A 12,839-nucleotide genomic window follows, 5' to 3' on the forward strand; every position below is an offset into this window, starting at 1 on the left:
CTGCGCTGCGAGCCGGCCTAGCGCCGAGCCGGCCTAGCGCCAGCCCGTCAGGCCCTGGTGGGCGCTCCGCACGTCCGACAGAGCTCTCCCAAGGGAGACGTCTTTCCCCCTGCCACCACCTTTGGCCGCCGTGCAGCCCGTCAGCGTGACTGTATTAATTCCCGGAGGTATCTGTAGATCTCTGCATCGCTCACTGCGGCCTAAATTCATCTTCGGGAGGCCGTTGCTCTGGGGGCAATGAGGTATTGCTGTGGTTTGGGGATTGTTACGCCTGGCAGAGCTGAGCCGTGCGTTGACAAAGCAGGCATGGAGAGCAATTTTAAGGTGGTGTCCTTGGCTTCTCTCTGCGCTGTCCGTGAGGTGTTCTCACTTACCAGTTCACGGGGTACAAAATGAGTGTGCAGACCTATATTTCTTAGTCCAATATGTAATGAAACAGTAATTGGAGCCCTGTGTTGGTAACTACAAGTGTGCGTGCGTATGCATAACGTGGTCAGAGTAAACATTTTGGTGAAATTCTCACTAACTGAAACATTTCAGCTGCATGAAAAGTTCCTTTTCATCAGGCTCTGAAAAATGGCATTATGCGTATTTTGAGAAGTACTGGGATGGTAAACACATACGCTTTTTTATTTAATCCCCATGTACTCCCCAAGTACTGTAGTGAGCAGATGTGTAAAGATTTGCAGTTTGTATTCTTGTTCTAGAGCAGCGTTGTTAAACTAGATTTTTTGCCTGTGAGCTCTCATAAAGCTAGTGTTTTCCATTCAGTTGCCTTTTACTTATGCAGATGACCATGATGATCTGTCTTTTCAGACAGGCCTGAGAGGTACCCTTCAGAACTACAACTGGAAAATGCAGCTGAAATCCAGTAGTACTCTGCCTGTCCCTCTGACTGAAGTAAAAAGCAGCATGTAAGTACTGTATCTAAAATAATCCTATGTGACAGGGACTATAATTTTCTATAACAATTTAATTTTACTTTGTGACAGTGTCACATTAAGTAATTTTTAAATCTCACAAATATTTAAATGTTTGATGTGGCCTATTTTTGTTTTACTAGTTACTAAAAAGTTACCAGTGTGCAGCCATTTGTTTTGGAAGATATGTTATACAAACAGTGCATAAGATCTGTTTGTTTTGAATCAAGTCTAACTAAAATCTCTAAAGGAACATGAGGCTTATCTTTTTTGTTCTTTTTCTGATCTTGCAGAACTCATTTTTTTCCCTTATTTCAGCTGACATGAAATATTGGTATTAGTTTTGTGACATTCAGCTTTCATTATTTAGGCTCACCACGAAGAGACTCTTCAGCACTTCACACTCATCAGTGGATTCAAAGGAAATTAAAAAATTTCAGCTCCTTGCACATAAGTGGTGGGATGAAGAAGGAGAATATTCAGCCCTTCATTCTATGAATGATATTAGAGTGCCATTTATTAGGTATGGTTTTGAAGACAGATTTTTTTTTTTAATGTGTACTATTTCTGCATAAGCTCAGAAAACATTGTAAAAGAAAAACAATTACAGTACTTAAGATCATATTGCATCTACTAAACCACCTGTGTGTTTGCCCTTAATCACATCCCTTTTCCTGTCTCTTTCAACAGAGATACTCTGTTGAACATGAGTAGTAATTACCATCTGGGAAACCCACTTTCTGGAGTAAAGATCCTTGACGTTGGCTGTGGTGGTGGACTGCTAAGTGAGGTAAGAAACAGTGTGCTCCTGTTTCTTTTGTTAAAAAGCATACAAAGTTTTTGAATTGTTTTACTATTACAATGTTTAATTTCTAATCCTCTGAGGAGGAGCTTTTCTATGATGTATTAGTCACTGAATGTGTTGGAGTGCAGGGCATTCTACAAACCCCATAGAATATTTGGTTAGCATAGTGGTGGTAGTTTACGAAAAAGGAGGGAATTGGTAATGAGAAATTCTAAAATCCTGGGGTTCATCAGAAAAATAAGATTTCAAACACTGTAAAGAACAGGAGAGGGGAAGAATGATTTAGAAGTCTTCTAGTATTCTTCTGGGCAGTCACAGTATAACAACTACAACTTTTTGCCTTTTTTTTTCTTTTTTTTTTTTTTCTTTTAGAGCTTAGGCAAGAATACTTTAATCGTGACAATTCCTGTTACCAAAAAGTATTTTCTATTATGAACTTGTTCTTAGACGTTCATTTATTTGAATTGCCCACCTTCAGCTTTTTATATTGGGGATGGGGACTTTCACCTTTGGTTTAATCTCATGGGAAAAGCATGGAATAACGTGAAACACGTGAGACATACTTCTCTGTCAGGAGAGGTGCTCCTGGTACAGGGGCTGATGTTACAGCCGGTTCCCGAGGAGTCTGCGCAAACTTGGGACTCAGAAGAAACTGTTTGAGGTGGAACACTTCAGCCGCACAGACTCTGAACAGTGCTATATCCTATCAATAGACTAGGGATGGTTTGTGAATTTAGGATTACAGATCTGACTGAGTTACTCTGGGAACTTCATCAGCACCTGAAACAAGGTGTTACAAAGGGACCTGAATCTCTCCCGGTATTTACTTTTTTTTTTTTTGTACTTTCCTTTTATTCTGAGCAAAATCTTGTAGTCTTGTGAGAGCCAGCTCTCCAATGAGGCTGGCAAAACTGGTGTGCTGCATCAGCTCCTTAGGCTAAACAACCAGTGAATTTCATGTTGGATAACATACATGTGGTCATGTTCTGCATCCTGTTTCAGTTTCAAAAGAGGTGATTGCTGAGGTGTTAACCTAGGAGTAAGAAGACACTGGAGAGACTTGAGTGACAGCCAAGCCTGATGCTATCCTAGTAAACATCAGTGTTTAGTTCTCTGCAGTGAGAAAGTCACAAGAGATAATCGTGTATTAAATAACCATTAAAAAGATAGGTGGATTTACCATTACAGGTGGATGTTGAAGAAAGTAATGACAGTAATTAAATACAGCATTGTTTTCCCCCCTTTCTTTTTCCTCTGTTGGAGGGTTATAGTGGAGGAAATCTTCATTTGGTGTAACAAAATGGATTCAAAACAATTTATTCTAAAAGACCATTTAAATGTGTACATTGCAGTATATAATTTTCTAAGAAAATTAACACCACATCCCCCAAATCTAAGGACTTTCTGGCTTTGATAAACAATTAAAATAAAACTGCTGGATCAGAGCTCATAATTTACTGTTTTTTGTCTTATGCTCTGGTAGATGTTTTCTGTATCATGTATGTACATTGCAAAGTTGCAGAGAACAAATTATACTCTGTATTATTAGCCTCTAGGTAGACTGGGAGCTTCAGTTACTGGAATTGATCCTCTGGAGGACAACATTAGAACAGCAGATCAGCACAAGTCATTTGATCCAGTCCTGGCCAAGAGAATACAGTACAAGGCCAGTTCACTGGAGGAGATTGTGGAAGAGTCTATGGAAACCTTTGATGTAATTGTAGCTTCTGAAGTAGTGGAGCATGTGGCTGACCTTGAAATGTTCATCAAGTGTTGCTCTCAGGTGTTAAAGGTAAGAGAGTTTTTGCTTTCATTATTGGGAATATTTATTCTTTTTTATTAATAAGGCTTTCATTTGAAGGCACGTGAAAACATCTAAATCTGCATTCATTCTTCCACCTTGAAGTGCCTAGGATCTGAATCACTCCAGAGGTGCCTTCCATTCTCCTCTGTGATGCAAGTACATCTTCCCAGGTTCAGTAACTAAAGAGGAAATGTATTTCCCCAACTCTGCCTTAGAAAAGTGTTAATAGCATCACGTGGCATTGCAGTGTTGCTTTGCATCGAGCCCTTAAGAAACCTGGTTGCATCTGATGTCACCTAGTGAGACAAAACATGGCAGTGCGGCTGTTGATGGATGGCTGTGGCTCACACTGCGTTGAAACTGACTGTAATGATGTTTCTGATTGACAAGATTCTATTCCAGCTCTAGCATTACATCAGATGTACTCCTGGATTGCTTTTAAAGGGTCATAATTATGCTTGGAGATAATCAGGTGTTGTTTTATTCCTCTTGATATTATTTCATTTGTAAAGAAGGATGGTAGGCCCAGTACACAAGTAGCAGCTTTCCTTTAATCTCTTGATTTATCTTTCTGGTCATCAGAAGGAATATAGATTATTTGAACACAACACTTAACTAATTTTCAAGCCTGCTGGGGACATAGAAATTATCCTTTATTTCTACCAAATGGTCTCTTTAAGTACTTATAATTAATTTCTGGCTTTGTTTATTGACTCTGTAATTGTTAAAAGAAGCGTGGCATTCAGCAGTCTTAAAAGTTAGGCAGTATTGCACATTTTACTTTGGTTTTAATTTTAAAAAGTGTTTCTTTTCAATGTTTAAGTTACTTTGTTAGATGTTTTGGGGGCAAGGAAATGGTTATCAGACCATCCAAGACTTTGATTATGTTGACTCTTTGAGGACTACTGAGTCATTCTGTTAGAACATTATATTCCTTATTGAATTTAAATGGTGTACTTGTAAATACCTAGCCTGGATGAACTTAGTTCTTATTCTTGCAGTATGTAGACTTGTAGATAGACAAATTATGTGTTTTAACGCAATTAAATTTACAGTGTTAAAAACCCCAAATTCTTCTAATTGAACATTTTAATCTTTTAATTAGCCTGAAGGTTCTTTATTCATTACCACGATCAATAAAACGCAGTTGTCCTATGTCCTGGGAATTTTGGTTGCAGAAAAAATAATAGGTGTTGTACCAGAAGGAACACACGAGTGGGAGAAGTTTGTTCCGCCCGAAGAGCTGGAGCATCTGCTGGAATCACGTAAGTTCCAGGCCAGGTGATGGGAATGCAGAGAGATAGCCAAATGCTCCCTGTAGAAATGGCGAGAGGATAAGATAGGTGGGGTGAGTGCTAGAAACAATACACAGCTTTTCCTGTGTGAGCTACCAGTCATATATTATGAGTATAATTTTTGGTTTAAAGATGCTACTGCTTACTGGATTTTGCATTAAATAAATAAAGTGGAGTCCTAAGAATGCATAGATTACTCAAACAAAATCACTATTACAGCTGCCCTCCATTTGATAGCCTAAATGAAAATTGCAAGGTTTTCTGCCCTGGTCTGGTGACAGAATGTATGCTCTGAAGTGGTTCATATGCCCTAAGTCAGGTTTGAGAAAACAACGGTATAGGCGTTCCAGAGCTGTGCTGCTGCCACTGCATTGTTTGTCATCTTCCCCTTGGGAGAAGGTGTTTTTATTTTTGGTTGCTTCTTTATTCGTATTATGTTGCTGAAAGATTTCTTCACAAATGTGAAGATGAAACCTACCACAAATTCATTAGACAGTTCTTGAGAAACTGTATGATACTGACTTGAAGAAATATTAAATTGCCCTAGTTTGTTTGCTTTTAAAATGGAGAAAGCACTGAGCTGGGAAGAGTTCTGCCCATTGCCCTCCTTCCCTGCAGATATTTTAAAAACCCTCACACTGAATATTCCACTTTGCTTTAGTTTATTGTAAAGAAGCGGAAGTACAAGTTGAGCTATTCTCTTGGCAAGATCTTCTCCTGGCACTTTGCAGTGATGCTGTAAGGAATGTGACTAATACTTGCTCACACGCTGGTGGTTCTTTCCATTCTCTCATCAAAAGGAGGGCGGTTGCAGTGGAGTGATTTGTTTTGATAGGGTGTTTGTGCCTTCCCTCATGTATCCTGCTGGGACACAGCACAGCCATGCAGTGAACTGAGAGCTGCTCAGCAGGGAGTGCTAAATCACTCCTTACTCGCACTGAGTCCTTGATGGCATTCTTCTCCCTCATATTTTCCATTGCTAAGGGAAATCTGCAGAATCCTTCCAAAGACATGCTCAGATTTTGATTTTGAAAGTGTATGATGTCAGTCTGAAGAATGTCTCCTCCCACAGAAAACATTACTGGTTACCCAGATGTGGTGTGGTGAAGTTGGGGTTTCTAGCATGCCACTTCATAGTGGCTCACCTTTATAGCGTACTAACGATGCGTGGCCTGGCACAGAGCTATTGCTGCTACTGCCAATACCATCACCCACTGTCACCAGTGATGCCTGTTGCCACTGCTTGTGGTGGTGGCCGATGAAGGCCAGCTTGTGAAGCGCTGCTCCCCAGCTCGGAGGAAGAAGCATGTTTCAGACTTGCTGTTCTAAAGGGTTTGATGTCACAGTGACTTACGATATTTAAGAACGTCAGTTGCTTTATGGCTTGTCTTTTTTTCTTTTCTAGATGGCTTTTCAGTCAAGACTGTGAACGGGATGTTGTATAATCCCCTCTTGGGGTCGTGGAGCTGGATGGAAAGCACAAGCATTAACTATGCAATGCACGCTGTGAAGTGTGGGGCTCAGGGACAGCCAAGCCCAACAGATGTTCTGTCAGAGATGGCAAGTGAGCAGCGCTCAGCCACAGCTGGCACTACCATGTGACTGTCTGAGATGGGTGATGGACTGCCACCAGCAATAGAAAAGAAGGTTTTACCCAGATGGACATAATAAAACCTGTTTTAACAACAAGCTCGCTGTTTGCATTAATAATGCTTATGCTATTTTTGGCCAAATATTTTAGGGCAGTCTCAGGGAAAAAAAAAGGTGCCCATTATCGCAGGAATCATTGAAGAAATGAGCAAAGCTTTTAAAGAGTAAGAATTTTTATAATCAAGTAGATTCAAATTGTTGGACGGGGAATGCAAATTAATCTGTCAGTAGCTTGGAGGAAGCTCTTATATGTGATGGCATTTTCAGTCCTACTAGGAAAACTCAGATCTCTAATAGGTTAAATGTAGAATGAGTTTAAAAACACAATAGTGTATGATAAATAAAATGCCTTAGATATTTAAGTTACTGAATTGAGTCAGTTAAAATAGACGAAACACTTAAAAACCATAAACACTTGTTTGTATATTATGCCTTCTCCCTGAGGTGGGGGCCGGGGAAAGAGCAGCAAACCTTTTCTGTTGGGTCATGCTATCTCTACAGTTGATGTCAGCTAACTGCAGTGATGGAGTAAGAGTCTCCTAGAGCAGAGTGCCTCAGCTGCCAGAAGTCTCTTCACCATAAAGGTGCCTGTATCTGTGCCTATTACTTCAACTTTCTCCCTCTACACAAATAAAGGGATGTAATGTTGCAGGTAAAATTTTACTAAGCAGCTGGAGCTTTATGCTAGAAAGATGAAGCATTAGCAGTTTGTCCTAGAGTTGAAGTGCCGTACCTACTCAGTCGTAAAAGTCCTAGAGCCAGGTTAAGGAAAATTTGATCTGCAATGAAATAGGGCTTTATAAATAAAATGTCTTGTATGTGTCCATGGCTGTATCTCTTCTCTTCCTCTCAACTTGTATACAGATATAGAGGTGGGCTGGCTGTGTTATTCTAACTTACCATTTGTAGGGATGAAAATGAAACTCGGTGGTGGTGGTTGGTTGGTTTGGGATTTTTATTGTTGTTGTTACTTGTGCATTTCTGCTGCTGTAGAGGTTTAGTGGGCTAAATTACTGTATTGCACATTTGCATTCTTGCTGCTTTGCTGCATCTGCATGATGCCTTAGGATCCAAGTTTCATGATGGTGCTGATGATAGATGGAAGAATATAGTTAATTTATAATGGAAACAATAGTAATTCATAGGTATTTACACAGAAAAGGATTATCTAGTGTGATCATTTCCATGACAGTATAATATTTATAATATCTGTTTGGATTATAGTTTGGCTTTGGGAAGAAGATTCATCTTCATGTAAAGACTTCAGTGATGTGTTGATAGGTAACTTGTTCCAACAGTTCAACAATTGAAGTGGTCTAACCTCATATCCCAGCCAGTGATGTCTTAACATCTTCATTTTTTTAGGTAAAGGACCTCTCTGCTACCAGCTTTCTCTGTCGAGTAAATGTAGTTGGTGTAGTTTTGAGTCAAGTCACCCCTTAATTTTCTCTTACATAAATAGACTAAGATTATCTCTACAGCTGTTACCGCTGCAGTGTGAGTTTCTGAGTTCTTTTCTGAAGCATGGCAGTGGCAATGGATGCAGCATTTCAGTAACGGTCTCACTAATGCTGTCTGCAGGAGGAACGCTGCCATTCTGCTTCTGCCTGACGTTCTTTTGCATGGGATTCTCTGCTCAGTTGGTCTTGCATGCAAAGCAGTGCATAGCATTCAGGAGGGGAGTGACACTGGGAAAATGTGGAGTCAGAGCAGATAACCTGCGTCTTTGTTCCTAACTGTGTTTAGGCATGTGAGTGAGTTCTCCTAGTGTCATGGTTTAACCCCAGCCAGCAACGAAGCCCCACGCAGCCACTCGCTTACTCCCCCTCAGTGGGACAGGGGAGAGAATCAGAAGGGTAAAAAGGAGAAAACTCCTGGGTTGAGATAAAGACAGTTTAATAGGGAAAGCAAAAGCTGCACATGCCGAGCAAAGCAAAACAAGGAATTCACCACTTCCCATTGGCAGGCAGGTGTTCAGCCATCTCCAGGAAGGCAGGGCTCCATCACATGTAATGATTACTTGGGAAGACAAATGCCATAACTTTGAACATCCCCCCCTTCATTCTTGTTCCCCCAGCTCTGTATGTTGAGCATGACGTCATATGGTATGGGATATTTCTTTGGTCAGTTGGGGTCAGCTGTCCTGGCTGCATCCCCTCCCAAGTTCTCGTGCACTCCCAGCCCGGTGCTGGTGGGGTGGTGTGAGAAGCAGAAAAGGCTCAGTGTAAGCACTGCTCAGCAGTAATGTAAACATCCTTGTGTTATCAACACCATTTTCATCACAAATCCAAAACATAGCCCCATATGAGCTGCTATGAAGAAAATTAACTCTTCACAGCGAAAACAAGCACACCTAGCCAAGTAAGCAACTTCTAAGCTATTAACAGCTGTATGACTGTTTCAAATTTTACCAACAGTGAATTGAAAGAAACTATCTGAAAAGCACTGAGACGTGGACAGATTCCTGGGGTAGCCCACTAGAAACATCTACCAAGGGGTACAGTCCCCCTTTCATGTCAGATGAAAAAAAATAAGCAGATAAAACTGGGATGGAACAGCTGATTTTTGTTTGCTTTAAAAGTCCTAGATCCAGATGTTTGTGTCACTATCCTGGCATTCACATCCTTTCCTTTTTTCCCCCACTTGCTTGTACTTTTTCTTTAAACTGTGAGCCGCCTGGGGAAGGAACTGGGTTTTTTTCACTGTTACTTCTGTTGCACTTAGCACAGAAAGCCTTTGATGCTGCTTGGGTTCTCTGCCCAGGCTCACAAAAGGGCTCATGTACCTAATTAACAATGGCTGGCATTTAGGCAATAAGCCCACGGATCTAATTGTGCGTGGGTGCCTCTGGTTTTGACAAAAACCTTATCGCAGGCATCTGGCTGCCTGCAGTTACATGTGTGTAGGAGCCCTGTCGGTCTGGGGGAGTTGAGTGGGCGGTGGGGCAAAGGAGTGGGAACTGCTTGAACAGGTCCCTGAACCCGTGGCCTGTCTCCAGATGTCCCCGTGTGCTCCATCCTCAGTCTCTAGCCCTCAGTTTTCCCCTCCTGTGGAGTATCCCAACTATTCTGGCTGTATTTCACCCCTCTGGTTAAAACAACCTCTTTTTAGGCTAGAAAGTAAATGATTGCACTAGACATAATTTGAGTGAGAGAATATGGCAAGAATATCCTACCCGTTGCTTTTTAGCTGGTGTTTTTGGGTTTTTTTAATCGTTGCATTATTCATAAATGTGCACCCTTGGCACAGTGTAATGAAATTCACTACCATGCACTGAATACATACTATGTATTCGTGCTGCAGAATTTTTTTTCTTAAAATCTGTGCATAGGAAACCAACGGAGATTTCACGCTTCTCTTAGCCCAGATGCTGTGGAAATTTAATAGGTGCTATTGAAACAGACACAATTTAAGTCAAATAAATTTGCAAGTATTTGTCTTTCCTGTTGCAAGTTGTTCATAAGTACAGAGCCATAGCTTTGATGCTTACAGGAATAGTGGTGGGAGGAAGAAAAAAAGTAAATAATGTTACAGCACCAGGCACGCAACTGGGACTAGGGGTGAGGCAAGAGGTGATTCTTACCTTGAGATTGGGAAAAAGCAAAATCTTACTCTTTTTCAATCTCTCTTTTATTTGCGGTTGTAGACCCTTGACTCGCCTGTTCCTAGCTATTTGTTTCTGCAACACAGCAAACCAGAGCAGGGAGCTGATCTGGCCAAAAAAATACAACAGGGCAAACCTTGTTGTTCTGGGTGGTCTCAGCTATTCAGCTCTGATGTGGTTCATCGTGCTGTCTCATCCCTTCCTCATCAGCCCCAGTCCCAACCCTTTGCTGAGACAGATGCTTGTCCGAGTTGTAAATCTTTTCCTGTCTGTCTTTCTGTCTTTATTTCCTTGGATGCTGGTGATAGCTGTGCTGTTCAGGGAGCTGAACTTTGCCACCGTTGAGGACTAGTGCCAGCCGGGAGGTAAGCGGTGGGAGCACACGGCCAGGGAGAGGGTAGGGTCTGCTGGAGAGGCAGTAAGCTTTTAGGCTGGCTCACCCTGTCTTGTGGAATGGCACCTGCAGATGGTAACTGAAACATTAATTGCCCTCAAGCCCAGTTTGAGTTGTATGAGAGCCTTGGAGGAGATTTGCATTTCGTTTCCTTTTTAAATAAAAACAGAACTTGAAGTTTCCATGATGTCCCATTATGCTGTCTCATTGCCCATTGTTCCTTGGTGGTCCAGTGATGTTTCATGGCCGTTTTTGCAGAACTTTACAATTTGTTTACATGCATTTCCACAAATGCCCAGTGTCAGCTTTCTAGGGAATGGAAAAGTGGAGAGAGAAAGTACTGGGAAAGGGCATGTGTAGTGGCTGTGAGCAGAGATAAGAATGAAGACCATCTTATAGAAAGTTTTTCTGAAAACAGCTTCTCGACTTCTTTCATTATGTTGAAATCTCAGCTTTAATTAGGAAAAAAGAGATTATTTTCCACACACTTCTAAGACCTGTGAAAGGAATAATTGCATGCAGTCTAGAGGTTCAGAAGGCAAAAGTCTCAGCTTCTGTAATTAGCCAGCCTGATGAAGCAGATTGGAGGAGATAAAGTGAGACAGAACACAAATCATCACGTCAGTGTTGATCCCTTAGTTGCAGGGATTTCAGAGGCACCCAGGAGTACCTGGAAAAGGGCGTTGAAAAGCCAGAAGTTGTAAAAGGAAGAAGAGTGATGCCTAGAAGATAAATGTGATTCCAATGGAGAGGAGAAACGTGAAATAACGGTGTAGAGCGCAGTCAGGTTCAAGTGTGCCTTCAAAGAGGAACTGCTGACAGCTGGGAGAGTGGCTGTGTCAGATGGAAGCGTAACAGTTCGGGTATTCACAGCCTCCCGCTGGCTTTTACATGCTAACCGCCAGTGCCAGATGCCCACCCCCTCGCCGACGTCCTGCAAAGGAAAGGTGGGCTCCTCTCGCTTCAAACTGAATAATTAGTTGCTCGGTACTCACAGGTAGCTGCCAGCTCCCTCCTTCATGGTGCTCCCCATGTTTGTGTAGAGGATCCTTCACCCTGCCACATGCAGATGTATTCCCACTGCAGTTCTTTGCATTTAATTCCCTTTTATCAGGAGCATAAGCGAGAGTCGGACTTCTTCGCTATCTATCCCAAGATGCCCACAGGTACGAAGAACTTGTATCCTAAAACCGCAACACCATTGACTTGAGTCAGCATTTATTTAACAAAATTATGAACATTGTCTTGTTAAAACAGAAAAATGCGGAAGCCCAAATGCATAATTGCTCTTCCTCGTCACCTCCCCTATGAAGTTCTCGGACTGCTCGACGGCACTGCTGCTGCCTTACTGACTGCTGGGCTTTGCTGAGCCTCTGAGGGAGTAGTAACACTTGGTGTACGGTTATCCTTCGGTACCTCTGAAGCAGACTTTGTGGTTTAGTCAGTTCTGTGCTGTCCCAGGATAACTTTCTAGCTTTCCAAATTGGGGTGAATTTTGTTGCATTGTCTCCTGCTTCATGATGAGTGACCGAAAAATAGATCTTTTTATGTAATGCACTGTCTTGCCATCATAACCACATATTTTCCCCAGGCCCTTTTCCAATGGAAAGTAGAACACTGCTTTTATAACCCTTTCAAAATAATTTGTTTCTGCTTAGATTGAACAGTGCTATAAATTTGAATAAAAATAACATTATTTTCAGATTATATTTTCGTAACAAAAATCAGCCTGCATTCCCCCTGGTTCCTCTGGGTTATAGGACAAAATTCTAGTAATTTAAAGTTTGTGCTAACAATAAACTTTATTTGTATTGACACACGCCCCATTTTCTTGATGCAATATAAAATGATGTCATGTTTTACTCTAGCCAGAAGGGCTGGGATTTCACCTAGGATGTAAAATCACCTGACCTGTCTTGACTTACACATGTATTAATTGCATAGCCACCTCTCAGTGCATTAGGAATTCAGGATGTGTACTTTGATCTGCATTTTATTGTGTTTTTATTCCCACATGGAGCCACTCCAGAGATATAATCAATATTCATTTTTTTCTAAAAAATAAAACTGTTTTCTGCTTAAAAGGATTGTGAAGACCATTAGTGTGCCATTAATAAATCTGAAACCTCTGTTGCGTCCTCATGAGTTGTGTTAACTTAAAAAAAAAAGCAGTCCTGAAACAACTGAGAGATTAAAATGCTAATGTTGCTTTGTACAGTAGTTGTATTATAAAAACTTGCAATAATAGAAGATATAGAAAAAGATTTTTTTTTTAATTTTATGGTGTTTATTCTCCTGGATTAGAGTAAGCATGTACAACCTGAAGACATATAAAAAGGACAGCCTTCAAGAAGGAAATCTTAAAGG

At 41.2% G+C, this 12,839-nt stretch overlaps 1 protein-coding gene across 1 annotated transcript; it reads left to right on the top strand.

Annotated features, from left to right (window-relative positions):
* The first annotated feature begins 822 nt into the window (after positions 1–822).
* On the top strand, positions 823–6,506 carry COQ3 (coenzyme Q3 methyltransferase). The gene is made up of 6 exons (XM_010296807.1): positions 823–914; positions 1,291–1,443; positions 1,611–1,710; positions 3,275–3,517; positions 4,635–4,794; positions 6,230–6,506. The coding sequence occupies exons 1-6, from the start codon at positions 856–858 to the stop codon at positions 6,424–6,426; spliced, it is 912 nt and encodes a 303-aa protein (XP_010295109.1). The 5' UTR covers positions 823–855; the 3' UTR covers positions 6,427–6,506.
* The last annotated feature ends 6,333 nt before the right edge of the window (positions 6,507–12,839 follow it).

Source organism: Phaethon lepturus, unplaced genomic scaffold (genome assembly GCF_000687285.1).
Source record: "Phaethon lepturus isolate BGI_N335 unplaced genomic scaffold, ASM68728v1 scaffold18901, whole genome shotgun sequence".
Classification (NCBI taxonomy): domain Eukaryota; kingdom Metazoa; phylum Chordata; class Aves; order Phaethontiformes; family Phaethontidae; genus Phaethon; species Phaethon lepturus.